This window comes from Mesoplodon densirostris, chromosome 2, assembly GCF_025265405.1.
Source record: "Mesoplodon densirostris isolate mMesDen1 chromosome 2, mMesDen1 primary haplotype, whole genome shotgun sequence".
Lineage (NCBI taxonomy): Eukaryota > Metazoa > Chordata > Mammalia > Artiodactyla > Ziphiidae > Mesoplodon > Mesoplodon densirostris.
The window spans coordinates 22,017,174-22,044,603 of NC_082662.1; the positions used below are offsets into that span (position 1 = coordinate 22,017,174).

Here is a 27,430-nt window from a genome sequence, read left to right on the forward strand (position 1 = left end):
CCCATCCTCCTGCACCTGGCTTCATGGGCTCTGCCTAGGCCCACAGCGGTCAGGTAGCTGAAGCCACCCTCAGCCCCTGGAAAGACACGGTGAAGGAGGATCTGATTGGAGAAACTGGGGCAGCTACCTCATGTGGGAATGTAATGGAAGCCCTGAACAAGAGGGGGCAGCCTGGAGGCTGGAGAGGTGTCAGTGCAGGTGTGGCCAACGCCCAGATTTCTCCTGCTGACTGTCCCAATGACTCACCCCACATCCCAGCCCTTTCACCTTTAAGGAAGAGCCGGAAAGGGTGTGGGGGGAAGAGGAGAGGAGGCAGGTCCGGGGCCCCAGTCCCGCCCTCTGCCCCTCCCCACCCTGCTCTGGGCCTGGCCTTCCAGCCAAAAGGCAGGCCGAGAGCAGGAGAGGCACAGAAACCGGCATTGGTTCCGAGGCAGCCAGTTAGCCTGCCGCCTGTCTATCTGTCCCCAGAGCCATGGAGAGAGCCAGTCTGATCCAGAAGTCCAAGTTGGCCGAGCAGGCTGAACGCTATGAGGACATGGCGGCCTTCATGAAGAGCGCCGTGGAAAAGGGTGAGGAACTATCCTGCGAAGAGCGCAACCTGCTTTCAGTGGCCTACAAGAATGTGGTGGGTGCCCAGCGGGCTGCGTGGAGGGTCCTGTCCAGTATCGAGCAGAAGGGCAACGAGGAGGGCTCAGAAGAGATGGGCCCGGAGGTGCGAGAGTACCGGGAGAAGGTGGAGACGGAGCTCCGGGGCGTATGCAACACGGTGTTGGGCTTGCTCGACAGCCATCTCATCAAGGAGGCCGGTGATGCCGAAAGTCGGGTCTTCTACCTGAAAATGAAGGGCGACTACTACCGGTACCTGGCTGAGGTGGCCACCGGTGATGACAAGAAGCGCATCATTGACTCAGCCCGGTCGGCCTACCAGGAGGCCATGGACATCAGCAAGAAGGAGATGCCGCCCACCAACCCCATCCGCTTGGGCCTGGCCCTGAACTTTTCCGTCTTCCACTATGAGATTGCCAACAGCCCCGAGGAGGCCATCTCGCTGGCCAAGACCACCTTCGACGAGGCCATGGCTGACCTGCACACCCTCAGCGAGGACTCCTACAAAGACAGCACCCTCATCATGCAGCTGCTGCGGGACAACCTGACGCTGTGGACGGCCGACAACGCCGGGGAAGAGGGGTGCGAGGCTCCCGAGGAGCCCCACAGCTGAGCCGTGCCGCTGCCCTCCCTGCCCTGCCCGCTCGTCCCCCACTCCTGGCAGAGAGGACTTGTACGGGGTGGGAGGCCCAACCCTTTTCCCCAAATGCTCTGCCCCAGCTCAGAAAGGCTCCACAGAGAGGAACCAGCAGAGCTGAGGCCACCTGGAGCCAGAGGATTCCATGCTTCCTGCAGCTGTCAGGTGCTCCTGGTCATCCCACCCAGCCCTGCTCTCTGCACCTCCGCCGCCCCCGCGACCCCACCCCTGAACCTGGCCACTTCCTCCCCACCCCGCCCCCCTCCTGCCCCTGCTGCCTCTGGATCTTAGGAATTGAGGAGTGTCCCACCCTTGCGGCTGAAAACTCAATTATGTGGCAGAGGCTGAAGATGTGAGAGAGAGAGAGAGAGAGAGCGCGCGCGTGTGTGCATGCAGCGAGCAAGACCAAGGAAGAGAGGGAAAGCATGTCTGCTGAGTGTGACCATGTTCCTTCTCAATAAAGTTCCCCTGTGACACTCCTCCTGTCTTTTCCAGTTATTGCGGAGGGACGGGACAGGGTTTGGTGTATGAGTTACAGAGACCCTGACCTCCCATGGGGCTGGCTCAGTGACCCGCAGACAAGACTCTGGAACCAGTGACTCCAGGAGAGAGGCTGGGGGTCCAGCTCTCTCCATCAGGGTCTGGTCCCCCCAAACTGGTCCGTCCCGGGTCAGGTGAGTGCAAAGACGGCTTGGAAGCTTCTCTGCCGGGGCCGCGGGGCGGGAAGCTTAAGAGCTCAGGTCTGAAGGGGACAGGAAACCAGTGCAGTCTCAAGTGTGAGGTCCGAGGACAGCGCCGGAGGGGTACGCTGCAGTGAGCGGCTCTGGGCACCTGAAATCTGAAAGCGGGAAAGAGTCATTAGATCTGAGCGGAGGGGAGTACGGCCTGGGGCAGGGGTATGACGCCGCCTTTAAAAGCCCAGGTCTGAGAAGACCGCCCTCCAGCTTTCGGAGGTGGGGACAAAAATGAAACGGGCTGACGACGAGGAGACTCAAGTTGAGTGGTAAGGGCCGCGAGGAGCGCGTCCGGCCTTGGCCGGCGGAGCCCTACGCCTCCACGCCTCCTTAGGCCGGCTCCCAGCTGCAACACGCCTACGCATGCGGCCTCCCCGCTCGGCCAGACCTTCACAGCCCGAGGCTGGAGGCGGGCCCGAGGCCGATGTCATCCAATCACGGGAGGGATATACTCAGGGTACCGCCCCCGGGGCCCGACTGACCAATAGGAGGATGAGCGGAGGACTGCGCGTTTTGCGTCTTCCCTCCGCCCATCCGACACCGCAGTGGCGCCGCGACGGGCTGCGCCACTGAGGGGCCCCGGGCGGCGCTCTCTCGGTTTCACTCGGGCGAGTTGCCACCCGCCCTACCCGAGAGCTCAGCATCCTGAGAGCAGCGGGACAGGGCGGGGTCGTGCGGCAAAAGTAGTCCCTGCCCTCTGAGTCATTTGCTCTACCGGCGGTACCTGGGCCTGGCCGGGCGGGCAGGATCGGCTAGGAAAAGGCCAAGGTGTCCCCATCACACTCCGGAGCCCAGGCAGCACTGAACTGGTAACCAGGAGGCTTGGAAGTGTCCCTGACTGGCTTGGAGAAGCCATTATACCTCCCTGGGCCTCAGTTTCCCCTTCTGTATCATAAGGGGCTTGGACTAAATAAAGGCTTTCTAACGAAAAAATGTGAAGTTAAAACTGCCTGGGTTTTACTCCCAGCCTGCCTTGGCCAGGGCTCTTCACCATGCTTACCTTCTGTCCTCATTTGTGAAGTGGGGATTAAAAAATAGTACCTTCCTCTTAAAGTTGCTGTGAAGTTTGAGCAAATACACGCATGTAAAGTAGCCCATAGTACAATATTCAATACATGTTATCCATTATTAATCCTTCCAGCATCAATAGTCTAGGATTTATCCAGCATTTCTGTGCCAAAAGCAGAATAATCAGGCCCAGTACTGAGGCACAGCTTTACTGCCAAATATGACCTACATGATCACTGGGCCTCCTGAGAATACTGGCCTGACGTCAAGTGGTCACTCCTCCACCTGACAGTATTGGGGGAACTCAGTCCAGCCTCATCAGGTTCCCCAGAGTCTAAGTTTGGTCACACCCATGGGACTCAAAGGGCTCTTATCAGAGCTACTAATTCTACAGGGGAAGCTGGCAGGACCACTCTGATGCTTTCTGGGTCCCTCGTTTTCACCGCTCTTTTCCCAGAACGGTGTTGGGTTTCAAGGTTCCAAACCAGTCAGAGACTCTGGGAGAGGGCAAGTGACTTACCCTCAGCTCTGGAAGTGACCTGGTTTCTCTTACCCGACAGGTCTGGTGACTTCCTCTTAATGGGTAGGTCCTGAGAAAGGAAATTCTTTCTTTTCTCTCAGCATTTGACTTTTGCCTACTTCCTCTACACGGCTCATGGTTGCCCTCTATGGGGAAAGAAATGAGCTACCCTAAGGTAGCGTGTTGGTGTTGACAGATTTTAAAAGCAGATGCTATGGATTGGAATATCACCAGATCAGACAGCTAGCTGTGAGCTGGCTTAGGCACCAGCTTCTGAACTGGGTCCCAGACTTTTCTATCTAAAGCTTTCTTAATGTTACCCAGGGTAGGGTCTCAGTGAGGATTTCTTGTCATCTTTTCCTGGCCTAAATTTGACATTTAAAAATTTTCAGTCATATGCAACATTGTAAATCAACTATACTTCAATAAAATTAAAAAAAAATTTTTTTCAGTCCAACTGCTAATGTATATGGAATTTCTTGGGGTGATGAAATGTTCTGGATTTAAATAGTGGTGATAGTCGCACAACTTTGTGAATATATGAAAAAACACTGAACTGTAAACTCTATAATGAATTTTATGATATGTGAATTATATCTCAATTTAAAAAAATCAGTCCCAGAGGGCAAAGTTAGTAAGATTGCCAAGTTCTGCTGGAAATTTTGTGGTGGCCACTCTTTCCAGTTGTCCTCTCCACTTGAGCACTTTCTCTTTTTTTTTTCCGGTACGCGGGCCTCTCACCGTTGCGGCCCCTCCCGCACAGGCTCAGCGGCCATGGCTCACGGGCCCAGCCCCTCCACGGCATGTGGGATCCTCCCAGACTGGGGCAGGAACCTGTGTCCCCTGCATCGGCAGGCGGACTCTCAACCACTGCGCCACCAGGGAAGCCCCGAGCACTTTCTTTTAACCTTTTCCAAATTTCAAAGCCATCTTCAGGTCAAAACATGACTAGCCACCATCCCTTTCCCTTTAACACATACAGAGCTTTGGGTACGCTATCTAGTCCTCCAACTTCTTTCACTTATGTAAATACATTTATTCAGTCATGATTTCATACCTACTTGATTCTACCTCTAGGTTTGCAACCATGTCCTGGGTTTATTTTTTTTTATTTTTTTTTATTTTTATTTTATTTATTTATTTATTTATTTTTTTGCTGTACGCGGGCCTCTCACTGCTGTGGCCTCTCCCGTTGCGGAGCACAGGCTCCGGACATATAGGCCCCGCGGCCATGGCTCGCGGGCCCAGCCGCTCCGCGGCATGTGGGATCCTCCGGGATCGGGGCACGAACCCGTGTCCCCTGCATCGGCAGGCGGACTCTCAACCACTGCGCCACCAGGGAGGCCCCTGGGTTTATTTTTTATCTCCCCAGAGAGCTCCCTAAAAATGGTAACTTTGTCCCATTATTCCTCCTTCTTCCCACAGTGTCTCCAGCAAGCTTTTGTGTGCAGGAAGGAGCTCAAAACTTAGTTTTAAAACTGTCTTTCCAAATGCCTGGAAACCAGGTTAGTGCCAGGTCCTCTATTGTGGAAATGGAAATATAGCTAGTTCTGGGATAAAGCAAAGCTGTCTAGATAGAAATTGGGCTCACAAAGAGTCAAGTAACCACAGTCCTGTCCTTTCTGCACTGCCAGGTTATCCCCCAGGTAACAGAGGCCCAGGGCTTACAGAGATTTTCCTCTCCCAAGAATTTGAGTTGTATGGGGAAAATTTGAAACCTAGAATTCTCTAAAGAAGGTATCTACTCTTCTCTCTTATATGCAGTTACTTCAGAGAGCAAAGTCCAAATTGGTTCTGTAGATCCACAGAAGTAGGTGATGGAAAGCAAGGCATTGGGGTTAAGGTACCTTCTCAGAACTAACCGGGAACCCTAGGCCAAGGCATTGGGGTCAGGCAGGCCAGTGTCTCCTTCCAGAAAGACAGAAAGGCACGATATTCCTACACACCAACACACATACACACACACACAAATGTCCAAGCGTCCAGTGCCTTTTTGGGAAAACCTGATTCCAGATGCTTGCACCAAGATTGCTCTTCTGACCAAAAGTGCCCCACTCCTGCTTCTTCCTAAAGAACAGAATACAGTAATAAGAGCACATGGCATGACTGCTATGTGCCAGGCAGTTTCACACCTTATTCCCCACGGCAATACATATTATCATCTTTGTTTTGCTTATGAAGAGACTAAGGCTCAGAGCCACTTGGACACCTGGGCTTCTGGGGCTATGGGAAGTTGGCTCCCTGGCTGGACATGGAGGACACAGTGGGTTGGAAATGAGGCATATGGCTCTCCCCTACCCTCAGCAAGCCTGATGCCACTGAGGTCTGTGTAATCGGAGACTCTTCCTTCCAAAGGGGACAGGAAGAGGAGGTGAGCAGCCCAGAGGAGGCTGGGTAAAGGCTCAACAACCAGGGGCAAGAGAGAGGAAAAGGGGGAGGAGGGGAGCTACTCAGCTTGATAGAGAATTTCCCTCCAGCATTTTGAGGTAGCTGGGCCTCCCAGCTTCTTTCAAAAACGGGGTGGGCCTTAGTAGTGCTGGGAAGTCACTTCCCTGTCTCCCTCAGGAGCCTTGAGAAAGGACAGAGAATCTCTCAGATCCTAACGGGATCCTCATCTTCCCACAGACCCTAATGGGATCAGGCTTCCTATTCTCAGCCAGCTGTGGGTGAGCGTTTTGCTACTTCAGAAACAGCTGAGGGCAGACTGGCTGTGCTTCAGCTCTGTGGGCTTTAGGGTGTCACCCTCACTCCTAAGCCTCTTTGTCTGGGCTGGAAGCCTTTCCAATTAGCTGTGGTCACTGATAGTTTCCAAACACTATCTTCCAGTTGTTGGAAGTCCCCAGTTCAGAGCCAAGATATGCATAGTATAGCCCAGTGTCAGTGGTTAGCAGAGAAGACCAAGAAGGTCTCTTGGAAAGCATTCAGGGATGGTTTCCTCCCTCCGGAAGTTCACGATTGCCAAGTGAGGTCGGGGGTGAGAAGAGCACTTCCAGACAGTGCCTGTGAGATGTAAAGTGGCACTTTTCTGGGAGGCACTTTGGCAATATGAATCCAGAACCTAGAAAACATCAGCTATTTGATTTCTAGGACTTTATCATAAGTTAAAAGTCAGAGAGTCAGAGTGGCATGGACATATATACACTACCAGACGTAAAAGAGCTAGCTAGTGGGAAGCAGCTGCATAGCACAGGGAGATCAGCTCGGTGCTTTGTGACCACCTAGAGGGGTGGGATAGGGAGGGTGGGAGGGAGGGAGACGCAAGAGGGAAGAGATATGGGAACAGATGTATATGTATAACTGATTCACTTTGTTATAAAGCAGAAACTAACACATCATTGTAAAGCAATTATACTCCAATAAAGATGTTAAAAAAAGAGAGAGTCAGACAAAGATGTAAATCACAGCACCATTTACAATAGCAAAAAAAATTGCTAACAACTTAAAGGCTAACCATGGGAGTCTGGATAAACAATGTTATAGCCATACTCCAGAATATTATCATGTAGACATTAAAAAGGTCCTTATAGTTTTAGTTACATGAAATAATGTTAACTGAAAAAAGCAGGTTACAAAGCATTAACAAGATATCCCACGTATATAAATGCTATAGCTATCCCTCTGAATGCATAGAAAAATAAGACTGAAAGAAAAAACACAAAATATACATTTGAATAGAAAATTTATTATAAATATTTAAAAATTATTTATCTGTGGTGGGATTACAGGTGACTGATTTTCATTTTCCAAGCTTTTCCCTTTTCTATCAGGAAAAAAAGAAATCTTAAGGACAGTCGTCATATGCTGACAAATCGAGGATGGTCTTTCTCTTACCCTACACACTTCATGCTGAACAGACCTCACCTGGAACCCAGACACCTCTGCTTTTCTGCACTGTGCTATCCCCTCCCAATCATGACAGGGGGGATAGAAAATCATGCTGCTATCAGTGGGAAGTGGACAGAGCTCCATTTACTAGAGGAGAAAACACCCTCGTTGTCACACCAAGGCCTGAAAATAAAGTTTGGAATCTGTCCATCCTTCTTCACTTGATGACTGCAGAGAATAAATGCTTAGGGTGCTTGCATATGAGGCCATAACGTTCTAAACGATGCTTCCTTCCAGCTGGTGTGCTTTGGTGACAGCTGGGGCCTCCAGGATGGGGTAAGCATCAAAACCCATGACCACAGCTATTGGTATTAGTTTCAAAAACACAGCACCCACCCTCATGCCCTAACTGATGAGGGATCTGTCCAGCAGCCTGGGTGTCATTATTCCTGGGCTCCAGGCCCCATAGGTGACTCACAGACAGCCCCAGGCAGTGCCTCCTGGCCTCAGTTTCCCTGGCTTGCACTGTTGACACTCCCCACCCACTGTGCACAGTGTCAACAGGGATGAGGTGCTTTGAACTCCTTAAATGAGAGTCGGGGGAAGGAGCACCCAGTTATCATCCCCTGTCCCGCCAGGCGTGGGAGTGGGGGTCGGCTGCTTTCACACTGTTCCAGCCCGAGGGGCCTCCTCACAGCCCCTTACTCTTCTGCCTTCTGCTCTGGTGACCAAACGTGAGAAGCAAAGCCCAGTCACCCCCATCTCAATGCGACTTCAGAACAGTTTTCCTAAATTGAATTCTCCAACTGTCTGAACCACCAGTCATCTATCTTCCCCCTGATTTATGATTCAGTAATACCCTACAGGTGTCTAAATTCTTTCTCCTGATTGGTTACAAACCCTGTGGGAGGAGGGCCCTGACTTTTCACCATTAAGTATTCAGCAAAGTGAACCATGAGAGACACAGGCTGACTGAAGTTCAAACTCCTCATCTTTCTGTTTCCTCACAGTAAAGTGGGGCTTAGTACTATTCCCCATCTTGTCTATATCCCTAGGAGCGGCTGTGAAAGCCACACGAGGACTGTTGTGTGTGGAAGCTCTTTGTAAAACGCGATGCTCTTCCCATGTATTAACAGCACTGAGTGTCTGCAAATAAGACGACTGGCACGACAGCCATCTGTCCCCTTCTGCCTCCAGGCTACAGCCGAAAAAAAAAAAAAATCAAAATTAAAAAATAAGCCTGGGATGCTACCTACTGGTTGAAAATGTGAATTGCATCCAACCAGTTGCAAGAAGAGCAAAGGAAGCAAACACCAGTATTTCCAGCTTCAAGCCATCTTGATTTTTCCCACAGCCCTCATGATATCAGATTATATACTGATATTTTCCTTTAAGCAACTCATTTTGTATAAATAATTTCATGTTAAAGTCAACTTTTAATCACTACTATAAATGGAAAACTAGTTAACACTTAACCTCAAAAAACAATAAAACCGTGACATAAATACAACGAAAATAAAACATTACAAGATCTGCTAGGAAGTGTTGTCTGTGAGACCTCAAGTTTGAGGTTCACTGTTAAAACTGAAGGTTAACCAAAGAGCATAACTGAGGACTGAGAGTCAACCCTCTAGTGTGATCCCGTGCTTTGGGGGAAACACTGCCCTGTAGTATAAAGAAATAGGACTCTTCTGAGGAAAGGGGACATTCCCATATTCCCAACTCACTTGGCCTGGATGACTGAAGAAAGTTTGGAAGCCACAAAAAGTAGAAGATAAACTCTTGTATTGTAGCACATTCCGTCACAGCCCGAGTGGGACCAGTATTGAATCCCTGGTGGCAGCGCCCAGAGTTCATGAGGCTGTGATTAGTGCTCTGCTTGGCTACATGTGTGGCTTTTGGCCAGAAGTCCTCTGCGAGGCTGAGTATCCCCTTGCCAGTCTCCCAGCTCCGGCTGGAGGGGCTGCCCTTGGATCCGCAGGCCACTGAGCTGTCCGCTGCTCACTGGGAGCCGCCACTCTCCCCAGTGCTGGGTCGTGTGTCTTGTTCTCCAGAGCTCAGCTTGTTGCTATAGCTGCATGGCCTCCTGCTCCACTGACTGCTCTGAGGGCGCCAGGTACTTCTCCTGCAGGCCCAGGGTGCTGAGGGAGGGCTCGTCAAGGCTGATAGCACAGGCAAGGATGGAGAACTGGTCTGGGTAGGATGTGACCTCTGTGATGCGTGCCCTCTAGCTGCGTCTGGAGGTTCCTCCCATCCCACTCCCTTCCTCATAATTAGAGCTTCAGGCAACAGGGAACAATTGGGTCTGAGAAGTCCCTCAAAGTAACCAGACCCAAATGCTCCTCTATTTGCCTCTTGCCCACACTGCAGAGAAGCAGAGAACCAGAGAGCACTAACCCTCCAGCTCTGTGTTGTGGCACGTGCTCTGGAGCCAGGCCGTGGGGTTAAACCCTGATTTTGCCACTTCCTTTTTCTTATCTGTAATACAGAGTCGTGAGGAACTCTGTCAAATGAGACAACAAATATAAAGCGCCCAGCATGGCAACCGGCACACAGCAGGTGCTCAGCAAATGACTTCTCTGTGACTTCTCTGCTTCAGCTAAAGGAGAGAACTCAAGGGAGCTCAAAGAAAACAACGACTTTCTGCTTGGGCTATAGGGTGCCTTCTAGCTCTCTCTGGAATAGCTGGAAAGTGGGGCAGGAAGGACATCAATCAGAGTCACACAGGAAAAGACCACGACACTGCCCATGGAGCTGTGTGAGGCTGGCCGACCTAAGGCCTGGGTCTGGGGTCTGACTATGGCTAGGCTGGCCACCATGGCTCTTATACTAGAGGACTCCAGCGTCAGAACTTGAGATTCTACAACCAGGGAGAGTGAGGTTCCAATACATCCCATGGCCCCCTCAAACACAGCACAGCTGCCAGTTCCCATCCCTGCCACCCACGTGACAAACCTGCCCTCTCCTCTTCCTTTTCTTGCCTCAGTGACCACAACCACCCCCTACCACTGACTAAACCAGAAACCTGGGAGTCTAACTTCTGCTCCACCTCCTTCTATCCCATAACCACCTGGTCACCAGCTCTGGCTGTCTGTCTCCTTCACATTTTTTCAGTCCACACCTTTTGCTATTCTCACTACTAATGCTGCATCCCATCTCACCTGGAGGCTGTAGAGACTCTCCTGTTCCCAATCACATCCCTTAAATGCATTTTCCACACTTGGAGGTGCTTTTCAAGAAAGTACATCTGTTTGCGTCATGCTCCGCTCAACAGTATGCTGGTTCCCACTGGTCACCCGCGGCCGAAGTCCACACTCCTCCATCGCCTACCTCCCCTTCCCACTGCATCTCCCTTTCCCCTTCACACTCAAGACACCAGGCAGACCGAACTCCCTGTATCTCTCCTAAGTGGCCAGTGCTCGCTCATGCCTGGGCCTCTGTATTTGCTGCTCCTTCTGATCAAAGCCTCCCTTGTCCTCAGGTACAAACAACCCTGAAGCCTTCCAAGGGACCAGTTACCAGGGAGCCCACTGGTCAACATGAAATCAGTCATCTGCAAGGGCAGACATGGCCATTCCTGAGCCCCTGGCCTCCCGCTCTTGGCTGTGGCGGAGGCTAGCGAACAAGGATACGAGGAGAAGTGGAAGTCAGCTCCCACCGCGGCAGACATCACGGCCTCCAGGCTCCGCTGCTCCTGGACCCCAAAGCAGTAGCCATTGGCTTTATCCACAGCCTGCAGGACCCGCTGGATACTCTCCTTGTCCTGGGCAGGGAGGAGAGAAACAGCTCTGAGTGAAACAGAGGTATGTGGAATTGAGGTTGTACCAAACCGACTGCAGTCTCCAAACACCCACCTTGATCTTGCCTCATGAAGCCTCTGTCCATGCAGCTCCCTTGGCCTGGAGTACTTCTACTTGTCCGCAGAGACCCGGCTACACCTCATCTTTCCTGACTGCCAACCCACCCAAATTAGAACAGATAAGCACCTCTACGCACACCCGCAGTCCCCTGGGTTTATCTCCACTGTGGCTATGACCCTTTCCATCTTACTAACTATTAGCAAGTTATTGACTCATCTGCCTCTCCTACTTGACTGTGCACCCCTTGAGGTCGGGAACTTGTTTGTCCGGGCATCCCCAGTGCCTGGCACAAAACCTATCTAACAGTAGGCACCCAATAAATATGCACGTAACTTATTTGTTCGTCCACATAAAAGTGGTAAGAATGGTCCCTATATCACATCATGGGAAAGAGAGATCAAAATAATGCACGTACAGTCCTCAGCACAATGCCTAGCACAGAAAGCCTTCAATAAGTGGTAATTGTATGATTAATATTATAGGTTTCACCTCCTCGTTTTAGAGGAGAAAAGTGTGGCATTAAACAGAGAAGAGACAAGTTCCCTTAAGTTCACCCCCAGCAGAAAGGAATCTAACACGCACCTTTGTCTCCCAGGTTACCTTTGTAGGGTGCAAGGTGAGAGGCACAAGGGCTGGGTACTACTTTGCAAAGTCAACAGGCAGCTGCCCATCTTGAAGGAGGCTGAAAGACTTGTCCCTGGCCTTGGTCAAGTCCCTTGCTGATGACTTTCTGAACTCATCCTTTTTCGCACCGAGGAGGGAACATGTGTAGAGAGAACCCAGCAAAACAGAACAGGGGAGCTTCCCTGGTGGCACAGTGGTTAAGAATCTGCCTGCCAATGCAGGGGACACGGGTTCAATCCCTGGTCCGGGAAGATCCCACATGCCGCAGAGCAACTAAGCCTGTGCGCCACAACTACTGAGCCTGCGCTCTAGAGCCCGTGAGCCACAACTACTGAAGGCCGTGTGCCACAACTACTGAATCTCACACACCTAGAGCTCGTGCTCCGCAACGAAGAGTAGCTCCCGCTCGCCGCAACTAAAGAATGCCCGTGCGCAGCAGCGAAGAGCCAACACAGCCAAAAATAAATAAATTAAAAAACAAAGAAACAGAACAGATAGGGCCAAAATTTGGTCTACCCTCTTTACTGGAATCCTGCCCACCACTGGTCTCGAAACCAAGGAGACTGAACGATAGTTGGGCCTAGGACAAAGACCATTGTTTGAGGCCTCAAAGCCTCCTGGACCTGTAGCCTGCTGTGCTCCCAGGCACTGCAGAGCCAAGAGCCAAGGGACAAGGCTTCTCAGTGCCCAGTACAGGCACCCCTCGGAGATACTATGGGTTGGGTTCCAGAGCACCAAGGTAAAGCAAATTTCATGGTAACGTGAGTCACACAGATTTTTTGGTTTCCCAGTGCATATAAAAGTCATGTTTACACTATACTGTAGTCTATTAAGCATATAGTCAATAGCATTATGCCCCAAAAAACAATGTACATACCTTAATTTAAAAGTACTTTATTGCTGGGACTTCCCTGGTGGCGCAGTGGTTAAGAATCTGCCTGCCAATGCAAGGGACATGGGTTCGAGCTCTGGTCCAGGAAGATCCCACATGCTGTGGAGCAACTAAGCCCGTGTGCCACAACTACTGAGCCTGTGCTCTAGAGCCTGCAAGCCACAACTACTGAACCCGGGAGCCTAGAGCCCATGCTGCGCAACAAGAGAAGCCACTGCAATGAGAATCCCGCGCACCGCGACGAAGAGTAGCTCCCGCTTGCCACAACCAGAGAAAGCCCGCGCGCAGCAATGGAGACCCAACGCAGCCAAAAAAAAAAAGTACTTTATTGCTAAAAAATGCTGACCATCATCTGAGCCTTCAGGGAGTCGTAATCTTTTTGCTGGTTGAGGGTCTTGCCTCCGTGGTGATAGCTGCTGACTGATCAGGGTGGTGTTGCTGTGGCAATTTCTTAAAATAAGACAACAATGAAGTTTGCTGCATCAACTGACTCTTCCTTTCACGAATCGTTTCTCTGTAACATGCAGTGCTGTTTGATAGCATTTTACCCACAGTAGAACTTCTTTCAAAATTGGAGTCAATCCTCTCAAATCCTGCTGCTACTATATCAACTAAGTTTACGTAATATTCTAAATCCTTTGTTGCCATTTCAACATCCTTCACAGAATCTTCACCAGGAGTAGATTCCACCTCAAGAAACCACTTTCTTTGCTCATTCATAAGAAGCAACTCCTTATCCGTAAAGTTGTATTATGAGACTGCAGCAATTCAGTGTCGTCTTTAGGCTCCACTTCTAATTCTAGTTCTCTTGCTATTTCCACCACATCTGCAGTTACTTCCTCCACTGAAGTCTTGAAGTCCTCAAAGTCATCCACGAGGGTTGGACGCAACTTCTTCCAAACTCCTGTTAATACTGATATTTTGACCCCTTCCCATGAATCATGAATGTTCTTAATGGCATCTAGAATGGTGACTCCTTTCCAGAAGGTTTTCAATTTACTTCGCCCAGATCCATGAGAGGAATCACTATCTATGGCAGCTACAGCCTTAAGAAATGTATTTCTTAAATACTAAGACTTGAAAGTCAAAATGACTCCTTGATCCATGGGCTGCAGAATGGGTGTTGTGTTAGCAGGCATGCAAACAACATCTCTATCACAGCTCTTAGATGCCCAGGTGCATTGTCAATGAGCAGTAATATTTTGAAAAGAATCTTTTTTTCTGAGCAGCAGGTCTCAATAGTGGGCTTAAAATATTTAGTAAACTATGTTGTAAACAGATGTACTGTCATCCAGGCTTTGTTGTTCCATTTATAGAGCACAGGCAGAGTAGATTTAACAGAATTCTTAAGGGCCCTAGGATTTTCGGAATCATAAATGAGCACTGGCTTCAACTTAAAGTCACCAGATGCATTAGCCCCTAAAAAGAGAGTCAGCCTATCCTTTGAAGCCTTGAAGCCAGGCACTGACTTCTCTCTAGCTATGAAAGTCCTGGATGGCATCTTTTTCCAGTACAAGGCTGTTCTGTCTACATTGAAAATCTGTTGTTTAGTATAGCCACCTTTTTTTTTTTTGGCCACACCGGCCGCTTGTGGGATCTTAGTTCCCCAACCAGGGATTGCACCCCAGGCCCTCAGCAGTGAGCGCAGAGTCCTAACCACTGGACCGCCAGGGAATTCCCAGTGTAGCCACCTTCATTAATTATCTTAGCTAGATCTTCTGGATAATTTGCTGCAGCTTCTACATCAGCACTTGCTGCTTCACCTTGCACTTTTATGCTATGGGGATGGCTTCTTTTCTTAAACCTCATGAACCAACCTCTGCTAGCTTCAAACTTTTCTTCTGCAGCTTCCTCATGTCTTTCAGCCTTCATAGAACTGAAGAGAGTTACAGCCTTGCTCTGAATTAGGCTGTGGCTTAAGGAAATGCTGTGGCTGGTTTGATCTATCCAGACCACTAAAACTTTCTCCATATCAGCAATAAGGCTGTTTTGCTTTCTTATCATTCCTGTGTTCACTGGAGTAGCACTTTTCATTTCCTTCAAGAGCTTTTCCTTTGCATTCACACCTTGGCTAACTGTTTGGCACAAGAGGCCCGCCTAGCTTTTGGCCTATCTTGGCTTTTCAACATGCCTTCCTCACTAAGCTTAATCATTTCTAGCTTTTAAAGTGAGAGTCATGGGACTTCCCTGGCGGTCCAGTGGTTAAGACTCTGTGCTTTCACTGCATGGGGCATGGGTTCGACCCCTGGTTGGGGAACTAAAATCCTGCATGCTGCATGGCCAAAAAAAAAAAAAGTGAGAGATGTGAAGCTCTTCCTTTCACATGAACACTTAGAGGCCGTTGTAGGGTTATTAATTGGCCTAATTTCCACATTGTTGTGTTTTAGGGAGTTTTAGGGAATAAGGAGGCTGGTGGAGAGGGAGAGATGGGGGAACAGCCAGTCAGTGGAGCAGTCAACACACAACATTTGTGGATTAAGTTCGCCATCTTTTTTTTTTTTTTTTTTCAGCCACGCCATGTGGCTTTCGGGATCTTAGTTCCCTAACCAGGAATCAAAACTGTGCCCTCAAAAAAAAAAAAAAAAAAAACAACCTGTGCCCTCAGCAGTGAAAGCACAGAGTCCTACCCACTGGACCATCAGGGAATTCCCAAGTTCGCCGTCTTATATTGGTGCAGTAGATGGTGCCCCAAACAATTATAATAGTAACATCAAAGATCACTGATCATAGATCATCATAACAAATGTAATAATAATGAAGAAGTTTGAAATATTGTGAGAATTATCAAAATGTAACATAGAGACATAAAGTGAGCAAATGCTGTTGGAACATGTACTTGGTTCAATGCAGGGTTGCCACAAGCCTATAACTGGTTAAAAGAAAAAAAAAAAAAAAAAGGCAGTATCTGTGAAGCACGATAAAGCCAAGTGCAGTAAAATGAGGTGTGTTTGTACCTGGATGTTGAGAGGGATGAAGGAGACCAGGCTGTAGTCTTCGATGAGCTGCACCAGTTTCTCATTGAGCTGACGGTAGTGGCGGAAGAAAGGATCAGAAGCCAGGTGGTCAAGCAGGTAGGAGAGGTCCAGGACCTCTGTGTAGTAGTCCAGGTTGAAGGCTAAGAAGAGAAACTGGTTAGCACAGGGAACGGTAGTCAATAGCCTATGATAAACCATAATGGAAAAGAATATAAACAAAGAATGTACATATATGTATAACTGAGTCACTTTGCTGTACAGCAGAACTTAATACAACATTGTATATCAACTATACTTTAATTAAAAAGAAAAGAAAAAGAAGAGAAACTGGTGTTCAGGAGCAACTGGCGTCAGGCTAAAGACCTGAGGACAGGGACTGTATTTTTTTCCTTCTTCCTTTGCCTTCATTCACTCACTCACTCACTCACTCACTCATTCATTCATTCATTCAACAAACATTTGCTGAGGCAATGAAATGAACTTACTAAGAAGAAAATACTTGATTTCACTTGTTGGCTCTGCCATTTACTAGCTCTATGGGCAGTTACCCACCTCATGGGGCTACTGTGAGGATTAAGTGCTATAAACCCCAGTGTCTGGTTCAGAGAAGTGCTTGATCAGTGGTAGTAAGGTAGAACATGTACCAATAATAGTGCTTGGTCCCTGCCTCAAAAAGCTCATAGCCAGGCAGAGCTCCCAGGACCTGGCACACTATCTAGCGCCTCTATCTAGCAGGATGGCCTCTTGGGAAAATCACTTTCCCTTTCCAGGTCAGTTCCTTCTTAGTGTAAAATGAGAAGATTAGACTAGATGACTCAGAGGTCCCTGACTCAGTTCTATGAATACAAACTTCGCACTAAGAGAAGGAAAGTGGGCCTCTCTGCACTGTCCACTTCTGCCTGGAAGACTCAAGCAGCTGGGCTACTCAGCAGGTCTGTCCCAAAGTGAGCCGAGGGAATCAGGCTATTGGGATCGACTGACTCACTCCCTGAGCTCTGCTTCCTGTGTTCTTATCAGCTCTAATTAGAAACTGACACCCCTGTGCCTGCAAGGAAGAAATGACAAACTTCTTGGATTGCCTGACAGGTACATTTCTCACTGAGAATGCAGAAACTGCAGCCAGGTACACTTGGTTTAAATTTTATCTCAGTTAACAGGCTAGCTGAGTGACTGACCTTGGGCTATTCATGTAATGTCTCTGGGCCTCAACTGCCTGATCTGGTTTGTACCTCAGTCTCTTGTGAGGATGACTGGCAAGAGTCAGAACTAGAAGTGTAGAGGACCAGCATGTAGCCATCTGGGCTGCAGGCTGTGAAGGGGGAGACAGGCTTGGGAAGACACAAATCTGGACACAGATAAAATGGGGCTTTTTATCCCCATCCTTCCATGTCCCAACCGGCAGCCAGTCACCCTCCCTGGACAAGGCCCTGACACTTCACTCTCCCTACAACCTCCCTTCCTGCTCACTGCTGGTCATTTCAGCTATTCTTCTCTAGGTTCCTTTGTGGCTGAAGATGCTATTTAGGGAACTAATGACCCAGTCAGCAGGGCACTAATTTTTCAGGAAAAAAAATGTTGGCCATAGACCCCTAGGCAACGCCCCTGCCTCATGCCAGCCTACTTCTCTCTCAGTCTTTCCCACCTTGACGAACGGCACCTTTATCTGTCCACTGGTTCAGTCAGAAACCTGAGGGTCATCCTTAATTCCTCTGTCTCCATATCCAATCCACCAGCAAATCCTATTTCTTGAGTAAGTTTTGAATCTATCTACTTCTCTCCATTCCCACTACCACTGCCTGGGCTGCTGCAAACACCTCCTACAGGATCTCTGTTTTCATTCTTGCCCCTTTCAATTCACAAAGTAGCCAGAAGGGCCTTTTTAGTTCATGGTGTTCCCTTGCTTCATATTCATCAATGGCTTTCCTCTGTGTTTCAACAGTACAGGTTCTAGCCCCTGCCCACCCTTCCCCTGGGCACTATCTCAGCTACCCTGGGCTCCCTTCACTCCCCATCCCCTTTTCCTTGAACACAAAAAGCTCTTTCCCAGGACTTCCCTGGTGGTGCAGTGGTTAAGAATCCGCCTGCCAATGCAGGGGACGTGGGTTCGATCCCTGGTCCGGGAAGATCCCACATGCTGCAGAGCAACTAAGCCCGTGCGCCACAACTACTGAGCCCGTGTGCTGCAACTACTGAAACCCGCGTGCCTAGAGCTTGTGCTCTGCAACAACAGAAGCCACCGCAATGAGAAGCCCGCACACCGCAACAAGGAGTAGCCTCTGCTCGCCACAACTAGAGAAAGCCCGTGCACAGCAAAGAAGACCCAACGCAGCCAAAAGAATAAGTTAATTAAAAAAAAAAAATTGTGGTTCATGTGAAATGGCAAAAAAAAAAAAAAAAAAACCAACCCACCAACAAACAAACAAAACTCTTTCCTTAAGGATTAGGGAAATAGAGACCCCTATTGGTCCCTCTGCCTAGGAACAGTTCTGCCTTGGCTGGCTCCTTATCACTATTCTGGTCTCAGCTCAGATGGTACTATTCACTCCCCTCACTCCCAACCACTCACTATCCCATCACTTTCTTCTAATTCCTTCATAATACATATCACCATCTGTAGCTCTCTTGTCTCCAAAACCCAGAACAGTATCTGGCACAGAGTGGCACAAAATAAATGGGCAGGGGTCAGACCTGACTGTGGCTACTATCACCAGGCCATGCATGGTCCCTGGAAGCAGCTTCCTTCAGCTGGGATCTCTGCTTCACTCCAGCCCAGCCGCTGCCCTACTTTTTGCCTGTCAGAACAGGATCTCTTACCCAGCTTCCCATAGTGTTCAATGAGGTCCATCTTGGAGAGGAGGTTGACATGGGGCAGCTCCACATGCAGCATGGTGGCCAGGGAGGTACACAGTACCGAAATGAACTTGGCAGGGTCTGTGCAATAGTGAGAATCCACCAGGTGGACAGCAGTCAGCTGGGAGGGAAGGAAGAGACAGGGTGAGAGTGGCCTGAGGAGGCAGGGAACATTAGGGCCTATGTCTCCCCCATCAGACTGGGGACTTCTGAGGGCAAAGGGAAAGTCTTCCCATTAGTTTTTTCCTGCTTCTGTTTCATTCTAATAGCCACAGTCATTTCCTTATTCCAGATGTGGGGCATCTTTTCCTACAAGATGCCTTGCACTGAGCCTCCCAGTGGGCAACTGGTTCAATTCCCACTGCACCTGACTCTATTCTTTCATTTTCTTTTGCCCACAAGTCACAACAACAATTACCACGCCACTTTCCACATAACCCCTTCCATACTCCCAATAACCCCAAATTGGGTATTGACACGTCCATTTTACAGATGAAAAAACTGAGGTTCAGAGAGATAAACTGACTTGCCCAGGACCACACAACGAGTCAGTGGCAGTGGCAGAGCCAGAATTCGAACTCACATCTGTTTTACTCTAAAGCGTCTTGGCCCCTACCTCGCTGTGGGACATGGGGGCGTGGCATCTGTTCTCCTCCCTGTCTCAGTTCCTCCACCTGCAAAATGGGCCTGCCCGTCCCCAGACGCACCCTGAGGTCCCACTGCACCATCTGGGAGAAGATGCTGCGCAGGGCTCCGTGGTGCGTGCAGAGCTCCACTTGGCCAGGGCAGTCGAAGAGAAAGTAGTAGCCGCGGAGGGGGTCGAGCTTGGCACGCAACCAGTCCAGGTTGGCCTCCAGGTACTCCATGCAGTACAGCAGGCCGCCGTTGGGCCCCAGCTGCAGCGCATCCATCACGTCGCCCAGCCCCACCAGCTCGCCCACGTCCACGGCGCACTCGTACGGCAGCCCGTCATTGGCCGGGTCCAGGTTCACCACCGCCACACGCCGGCCCAGCGCGCGCAGGAACTCACTCATGCCCAGGCAGTACGTGGTCTTCCCCGAGCCCGGAGGGCCGATAACCGCCTGCCCAAAGGCCGTGGTCGGAGCGGCCCCCGCCATGGGCAGCCGGCACACGGCCCCGTGCGGAGCAGGTAAGCTCTGCAGGGAAGCAGGGCAGGAGGCAAGCCAGAGACGAGAGCCGAGGGCAACGGGATCCCCGACGTGCACTTCGTCGGGGGCCGGCGGTGATGCCCGGAGGTCGCCTAAGGAGGAAGAGCAGGGACCCGCGCGATGTGAGGCGACCAAATGGCCAGGTACTAACAGGACCAGTACCCGACTTCCGGACGACGTCGGAAACAGCAGGGCCGGGAGAGGAAGTCCCGCCCACACGGCGACGACACAGCTTGGCGCCGAAGGGCGTAGTGACGTCGGTGCGTGGGGCGGACGTGGGGGCCTGGGGGAGGGGGCGGTTACTTTTCTGGGGATTTCCCCACCTTCCTCCCGGCCGAATTAGAAGAGAAAGAGAAATTCGGTAGTAAACTTTTTTATTCTCTCGTCGGGTCGCAGACCCGGGACACCTGCAGCGGACTCTCCGCTGCCCAGTCCCAGCCAGTTAAGGGTAGAGGCGATGGAGGGCCCGCCCCAAGACCGTCTCTTCCAACCACAGATCCTCTCCTCTTCCATGTCCCTTTTCCCCTCTTTCTGGGCTTCATGCTGAACCCACTCCCACCCTCCCCTTGCCTCCAGGAAGGTTGTGACGATAACCTCAGTCAATCCAGTTTTCAAGGTGCTGGGGGAGGCAACAGGAGCAAGCCCAAACAGGGACTAGGGTTAGGAGACCACCGAGGACAAGTCATTAAGCCCTATCATCAAAGGGGAGGATAGGGGGCTTTTTGTAAAAATGCCCCTGAGGTAGACAGGCAGAAGGCGGGTTCTGAACAAGCCGCGCAGGCTGCTGCGCCCAGAGTTCTTTCTGCTTCCGTGGGAGATAAGGCCAGGCAGAGGGCCACCACTGTGCAATTATGAGTGATCCTGATTAAGGAAGCCCTTGAACCTGCCACTCGGGCTCTGAGGGGCTGTCCGAGGCACAGCTGGAACCCCTCACAAAAGCCATATCTGTGCGAAACTTCATGCTGGTGGGTGGCTGGCGGCGGAGCAGCGACTCCCCCTGGTCCTGGGGTAGGGGCTCATCGTAGATGGTGGAGATGAGCCCTAAGCCAGTTCCACGGGGCCTCTTCGGTTGCCCAAATGGCTGGAGCTTCTCTCCATGGTACCTGGATCAAAAAGAGCTCTCAGTGAGAGGGCTGCTATCGCACCGCAGTAAAGGGGTTGAGAAAAGACAGGGTAATAGCTACTACGTATCTGGTTTGTCCCAAAGACTGAGCACTTAAATCTGGATCTTTGCTCTCCAGCCCCCTTATCCATCCATTGACAGTGCCAGCAACCCGAGGCCTCACATACTGCTTTCATTTTAAATAGTACACGAAATTTAGAACAACTGTCACCACTCTGTGACTTACAGTCACTTTCTAATAGCAATCATCAAGTCCGAACTCCTCAGACTTGGGGGAATGACTCCCCCAGGAGATTAATGATCCTGTCAAGCCTGAGGACTCGGTCTTGAAAAAATTAGCGCCAGGCATACTTTTTCCTTCTAATTTTGTTTTGAAGTTCATTCCCTAGGGATCTCTAGCACCCAATCCAAAACCAGAGGGAAGAGGGTACAGCTGAAAGGCTCACTTAGGCTCCCAGGGAAGTCCCTCACCCATACTCACCCCAATCCACGCTTGCACCTGGGGTGCTGGCCATCACTCTCCAGGGCCTCGGGCACCCCTGAGCACCCGCTGCCCAGGCCCTGGCCCTCGGCCCAGCCCTGCTGCTCCATCACCTTCCGCCCAATGCCCTGCAGAGGGAAGGGAGAAGACTTGAGATGGGGCTCCTGTGGGGGTGGGGAAGGGAATGAGGGTAAAGAAGGAAAAGAGAGGGGTCAGCGGGCTGGCACAGTGCTCACCTTGGTGTGGCGCTCGAAGGTGCCCACCTGGTGTCCGATCACGGAGCCGGCCTCCTGGCCATCACGGAGTCTCCGTTCCAGACGCATCTGGACAGAGTCTCGGGCATCTTTGTCTCCACCATCTGAGGAAGTAAAGCCCAATTTGTGGAAGGGTCTCTCTCAGCAGAAGGGGGGAAAATCAGGTTTCTAGGCCCTCCTCACAAGATTTAAATATTCATTTTTATGGTGTGTTATTACTGAATTATTATTTCTCCCATTAGACTGGGAGCTCGCCAAGAATAAGAACCAAGCTGTCCCATCTTACAGATGAGGAAACTGAAGTACAGAAAAGTCAAAGCCAAAAGATGAGAGAAGGAATTAGGACCCAGGTCTCCCCTTCCCACCCCCCAACCACCCTAGGTCATTTCCGACTCCAGAATCTAAATGCTTAACCAGAGCCCGAACTCCTGACCCTCCCACTCTACTAGGGTCTGCCCATCACAACCAGAGCTCCCTGAGGGCTGTCGCCACATGTCCTTCCTCCACAAAGAAAGGAAAAAGGCTCTGCCCACAACCAGCACTTATGTGCACTCAACTAGCGATGTTTTAAGAGAGGAACCCTCTCAGCGGGCTACCCCAAGGGAACTGGTGCCCTGTCTCAGCCTCTGCTAAGCCAGTCTGGTAAAGTGTCACTGCAAGGCCAGGGCACCATTCCACCTGCCAGTACTGCAACCTCTGGCCCAGTACCTGCATCGTAGTATACACTCATATCCACATCCCAGTCGTCGGCTGTCTGTTCATCAAAGTCTGCAGAGAGAAAAGCATCAAGCAGAGTAAGCCAAAGACTCTCAGTTCTGTCAAGAGTTAAATCAGACTTTCTAGAACTTGGGGCTTTTGATTTTATCTTCAAATCTCTCCTCTGAAGGGGGGTCATGCAGAATTTGTAGGAGGGCATTTTCTCTCCACTCCACTGATCCCTCACCCCGAGAAAGGATGGCTGGTCTCTCATACACGACCAACGTAAGCCTCTTCCCTAGCCCTTTAGTTGGGCTCACTGCCCGGGAACCCACCGTGTGGAGCAGAGAGACCTGAGCGAATGCAGCAGGGATCACCCCTGCCCTTGCCCGGGGGCCAGTGTTACCTCCTTCCTCTTCCTGCCAGAATTGGGCGTCAGTGTAGAACACCAGGCCTGAGCCGCCCTTCTCCCACTTGAGCTCGATCTCCTCCTCAAAGAGCCGCTCAGTGGTCCGCTCCTGCCCGGTCACGTCCTCATGCAGCGCTTCGTGCCGCTCCCACTCCTCACCCCGGTCGTCGTCCTGGGAGAAGGTGGGGAGAGGTGACCTGCCTGTCCAGCTTCCTGACCTCAGGCCCACGAGGAGGGCAGCTCAGTGCACAGGAGGTCCCATAGATGGGACCTCAGCTCCTTTCCTCCAAGTTTCTCTGAGAAGCAGCACTTTCTGGCCCCTAAGTCGTGACCAAAACATCTCTCCATGCCCCGTTTCTCAACATACTTGGCCTCTTCCGCCACAAGCCTGACTCACTCTTATCCCTGGCTTTTGGCCATGTTGTTCTCCCTGCCTGAATATCTGCCCTCCTCTCCCGCCACCACCTCCTCTTCCCTTGGTTAAATCCTCCTCATTCCTCAAGTTCTACAGCTCACATGAGGTCCCCCACACTGAGGCCCACAGCACTCTCACTGGTCTCTGAATTTCTCACTGATAATCAATACACCCTGTTTATGCCTTTCTACATTATGTCCCAAAGAAAGAAGGGACAGGAACTAAACCTACCTACTGTGTCAGGCCCTTCACATACCTTAGCTCCTTTAATCACCCCAACAACCCTGTGAGGTTAGTACCATTATTCCCATTCTACAGGTGAGGAAACCTCGATTTAGAGGAGTAAAGTGATTTGCCTAAGAGAGGGGCAGAGCCAGCGTTCAAACCCATACCATACCACATCCCCTTTCCAGATGCTGGTTCTCTCCCTTCAGGGAGCTTGAAGGCTCTCTGAGGGAAGGAAATGAGTCTTAGAATGTCTTTGGAATCCTGTGCTAGCCCGTGTTTACAACCGCTTGACTGGACTTGTGGAATGATAGAATGACTCCTGGCTTGAAATCTTGGGGACTCCTGCCCCAGTTAAACTGCAGGAGGTCTCAGGAATCACTGCTACAGAGCAGGTGCTGGAGAAAAGGCAGGACAGTACCGCACACTAAGGATGTGGTCCAGATATGTTAGCAACTCTGAGCTGGGAACTTTGAAGACACAGGTCAATTACTTCTTACCCAGAGTATGCATTTCAAAAAAAAAGTTTCCCAACAAATCACACCTCTCCTGATTGTACGGATGAACAACCAAGTTTGGAGAAAGAGGTAGAAAAATGTCTATTTCATTGATAAAGTTAGAGTGGAGGCTAGTGTTCAATCCACAGACTCAAGGTCAGAAAACAGAGGCGACTTCTCAACCACATAATGAAAGCACAGAAGTTAGACAAGCAGCGAAGGGGACTGGGTTCACATCCCAGCTGTGCCTCTGCTTCCTTAGGTGATCTTACCTCTTGGTCAGTAGATTTCATCAATGAAAGGGACCCTTACATTTCTTCTGAAGGAATGAAAAGAAGACCCCTTTGAGAATCTTTTGATAAAAGCTCTGGCCCCTCTCCCAAAGAAACGTATACCTGCACGTGCAAATGCAGTTTTACGTTCAATGTCAGGGAGTTCAAAGTCTTTGGAAGCCTCCAGAGAACCCCAGGTTTAGAACTCTGGTAATACACAATTGAAGGGTGGTACTGTTAATGCCTTGGCCTCTCTAAGCTGTCAGTAAGGACAAGGTGGCTCTCTGTACTCACGTCATCTGAGTGTGACTCTTCTTCCTCTTCCTCTTCTTCCTCTGGCTCTCCACAGGGGTTGGCTGGTACGTCTGCCAAGCAGGTTCCCTGGGGTATCTCCTCACCTTCGGCTGTGTACACAAGTTCTGCCTGCTCCACAGTCTCTGAGTCCTCATACTTGAAGGGCACATTGCCGTAGCGCCGGGAGGAACCTGTCTTGGGGAACTGGAGATGCAGCTGGGTGATGATCCGAGGGGGTAGACGGCAGGCCCGGATCAACTCCAAAAAGACCCGCAGGGGAGTCCCCACATTCCCACTGGGCATCAGCACCGGTGGGTTCAGCTCTGGCAGTTGCTTCAGGTCGGCCAGTGTGAAGGCTTCACTCTCAGCCTTCCGACTCTGCAGTTCCTTCCGGGTCTTGAAGGGAAAGGAGTCCAAACCTTGGGAAGCAGGGAGAAGAATCGCTCTTGAAACCTAGAAGTCTCCAACACTTGAGCCAGAAACTGTTCAAGGTTTAAATCCTTTAGCCTAATGCTGTTTCTCCCTTTCAAACTTTTCCAGAGTCCCTTCCTCTGTTCCCTGACCAGAACCACCTAGTAATCTCATGCCATTTCTCATCACCTAGGCTAAGCTCACAAGGTTCTTCCAGATCTGGTTCCTGATGACCTTTTTTTTTGCAGTACACGGGCCTCTCACTGTTGTGGCCTCTCCCGTTGAGGAGCACAGGCTCCGAACGCGCAGGCTCAGCGGCCATGGCTCACGGGCCCAGCCGCTCCACGAAATGTGGGATCTTCCTGGACCGGAGCACGAACCCGCGTCCCCTGCATCGGCAGGCGGACTCTCAACCACTGCGCCACCAGGGAAGCCCCCTGATGACCTTTTGATTCTCAACTGCCACCAACCCTCACCCCCTGCACACCGTCATACCATGTGTTCCAATCACATCAAACAATTTAACATGCCCTGAGAATTTCATGGGCTTTCACATCCCTGTGTCTTTGCAAATGCCGTTTACTTTGAACACCATTCTTTCCCACCAACTCCTGTTTATCTTTCAAGATCCAGATGCAAAGCCACATTTCCTAATCCTTCTAGGAAATGGGTTTCTCCCTCCTCTGTCATCTCACAACAGTTGGTGTTAAAGAGCACAGGCTCTGGAGCAAAATGCCCAGTTAGTATTGTGACTCTGTCACCTTGTAATATAACATAACTTCTGTATTCTTCAGTTTCCTCACTTATAAAATGGGTAACAATAGCTCCTACCTTATAGGATTGTTGTGAGGAGTCAATAAGAAAACGAAAAAACTTCGAATGGTGCCCAGTAAGTGCACAGGAAGTGCTCAGTAAACGTTAACAATTAGAATGGCATCTCTGTGACACTTACCTTTTTACAAATCTGTCTTCCTCTCTGGATTCTAAGCACAGACTGTGTCCAACTGTTCTCTGCATACCAGCTAGAGTCACACTACGTCTAGCAATACAGGCTAGATTTGTTGAATGAATAAATTAGAGGGCCCTGCACTGTGCTTCCTGTTTCCCTATCAAAGTGATTTCCCATGAAAATGGGAGCTGTCCAGAGAAAAGAGTTTGTCTCTTCATTTGCATCTTGCCAACAGAGGACTGGGTGGGGAGCAACAAAGACAATACCTGATTTCCTTTTTCCCCTTCTATGTCAGTGCAAAATCAAAAGGGTCTCGGAATAGACTTAATAAATTGGAAAGATCATCTGAATAGGCCTCTTTGTTTTTTTTTCCCCCCGAGTTTTTCTAACGTGCGAGTTGAGCCTGAAACTTTGTCCAGAAATGATATAAACTCCTAAAGAGCCCTAACGAGAGACCTGACTTATCCTCAACCATCCTCAGGAACGGTGCCTCTGTTCCAGTGCCTCTAGTAGTCCCAGTCTATTATCTCTCCTACTCGTACCTGAGGCCTCAGTAGGTAGCCGAAGTCTGCGGATGAAACAACGACCAGATAACCAAGTCCCCTGAGAATCCAGCCACCGGCGGCCCGAGTACATACGGAGAAACCTCTGGGCTTGAGTTGGCCCCCGTACCGAGACGACGCAGCAGCAGGTGCGGGTCTGGGCGGGAGCAGAGTCCTGAGTGGAGAGAGTGCGGGCATCGTTGAGTGAAGTCTGGGCGAGACCCTGGCGGATAGGAGTTAGGGTAGAGTCGGGAGCAGCCTGGGGAGGGGCCCGCTCAGGCCGATGCCGGTAGTGGAAACAAAGGAAGCCACAGCCGCACTGTTCCCGGAACTGGCTAAAGTAGCTCCGTAGCTGGGCTGAGCGCAACTCCGACGGGATACCGCTCACTATTAAGTAAACTGCCGCCTCTTCCGCCGCGCTGGACGCCGCCATCTTGGGTGTCACATGATCGGCTGGAACCAACACTCGCGAGGATATTGCGAGGGGCGCTGAGGTGCTGCAATAAATACTGCGTAACCGGTGATTAGTTCGCCGGGGTTGAGGACGTGGAACGAAGAGCTGGGAAAGCACGGAAGGAAGTCGCTAGGTCCCTCTCCCACAGACAGAAGCCGGTGGTGATGGGTAAAACTGACCTGAGAATTGGGGTTACGGCTCTCTTTCATAAGACGCTAGTGAGGATCAAATCAGAAGCCTGAGGGAGAGGCAGTGTTTAAGAATTTTAGCTGTTGGATATCTCCCAAACCTAATCGCTATTCTTTATCAGTTTAGAGCCTTTTCAGTCGTAAATCCATTTATGCTATCAAAACATATTGGTGAACTCTCACAAATCAGTAAGAAAAAGATAATCCAATTGAAAAGTGGGCCGAAGACCCTTCACAGTAGAGAAACATATGCAATTAACAATGAAAGATGCTCAGTCTCAATCATCAAGGAAGTGTAATGAGACCCACTTCCTAGCCACCAGGTTGGCAAAAAATGTTAAATTCTCAAATCCTCTTTTAAATCCTGACGATGTAGAGCAACTGGAGCTCCCATACGCTGTTGGAAGTGTAAACTGGTACCACCACTTTGGAAAACAATTTGGCATTACCCTGTAAAAGTGAAACTACACATACCTTTTGACCCAGCCATTCCACTTCTAGTTATATATTTTAAGGAAAT

At 50.3% G+C, this 27,430-nt stretch overlaps 3 protein-coding genes across 3 annotated transcripts; 1 reads left to right on the forward strand and 2 right to left on the reverse strand.

Moving 5' to 3' along the window:
- The first annotated feature begins 435 nt into the window (after positions 1-435).
- SFN (stratifin) lies at positions 436-1,455 on the forward strand. The gene has a single exon (XM_060081226.1). The coding sequence runs from the start codon at positions 473-475 to the stop codon at positions 1,217-1,219; it is 747 nt and encodes a 248-aa protein (XP_059937209.1). The 5' UTR covers positions 436-472; the 3' UTR covers positions 1,220-1,455.
- Positions 1,456-6,917: 5,462 nt separating this feature from the next.
- Positions 6,918-19,875, reverse strand: GPN2 (GPN-loop GTPase 2). Its single transcript, XM_060081240.1, has 5 exons — positions 19,239-19,875; positions 18,496-18,652; positions 15,661-15,821; positions 10,963-11,093; positions 6,918-9,471 (listed from the first exon to the last, which is right to left on the reverse strand). The coding sequence occupies exons 1-5, from the start codon at positions 19,647-19,649 to the stop codon at positions 9,399-9,401; spliced, it is 933 nt and encodes a 310-aa protein (XP_059937223.1). The 5' UTR covers positions 19,650-19,875; the 3' UTR covers positions 6,918-9,398.
- Positions 19,876-20,067: 192 nt separating this feature from the next.
- Positions 20,068-26,707, reverse strand: GPATCH3 (G-patch domain containing 3). The gene is made up of 7 exons (XM_060081253.1): positions 26,269-26,707; positions 24,367-24,785; positions 22,661-22,835; positions 22,267-22,326; positions 21,541-21,662; positions 21,305-21,432; positions 20,068-20,803 (listed from the first exon to the last, which is right to left on the reverse strand). Exons 1-7 carry the CDS (start codon positions 26,699-26,701, stop codon positions 20,566-20,568), a joined length of 1,575 nt encoding a protein of 524 aa, XP_059937236.1. The 5' UTR covers positions 26,702-26,707; the 3' UTR covers positions 20,068-20,565.
- Between the last annotated feature and the right edge of the window lie 723 nt (positions 26,708-27,430).

Coding starts and splice junctions, on each gene's coding strand:
- GPATCH3 (XM_060081253.1), bottom strand. CDS start 26,701: ATGGCGGCGTCCAGCGCGGCGGAAGAGGCGGCAGTTTACTTAATAGTG. Junction 22,836..24,366: donor AAGAGTCACACTCAGATGAC/GTGAGTACAGAG, acceptor ACCTTCTCCCAG/GACGACGACCGGGGTGAGGA. Junction 21,663..22,266: donor GAGTGTATACTACGATGCAG/GTACTGGGCCAG, acceptor TTACTTCCTCAG/ATGGTGGAGACAAAGATGCC.
- SFN (XM_060081226.1), top strand. CDS start 473: ATGGAGAGAGCCAGTCTGATCCAGAAGTCCAAGTTGGCCGAGCAGGCT.
- GPN2 (XM_060081240.1), bottom strand. CDS start 19,649: ATGGCGGGGGCCGCTCCGACCACGGCCTTTGGGCAGGCGGTTATCGGC. Junction 11,094..15,660: donor TCATCCCTCTCAACATCCAG/GTACAAACACAC, acceptor CTCCCTGCCCAG/GACAAGGAGAGTATCCAGCG. Junction 9,472..10,962: donor GCTGACTTCCACTTCTCCTC/GTATCCTTGTTC, acceptor GCCCTCCCTCAG/CACCCTGGGCCTGCAGGAGA.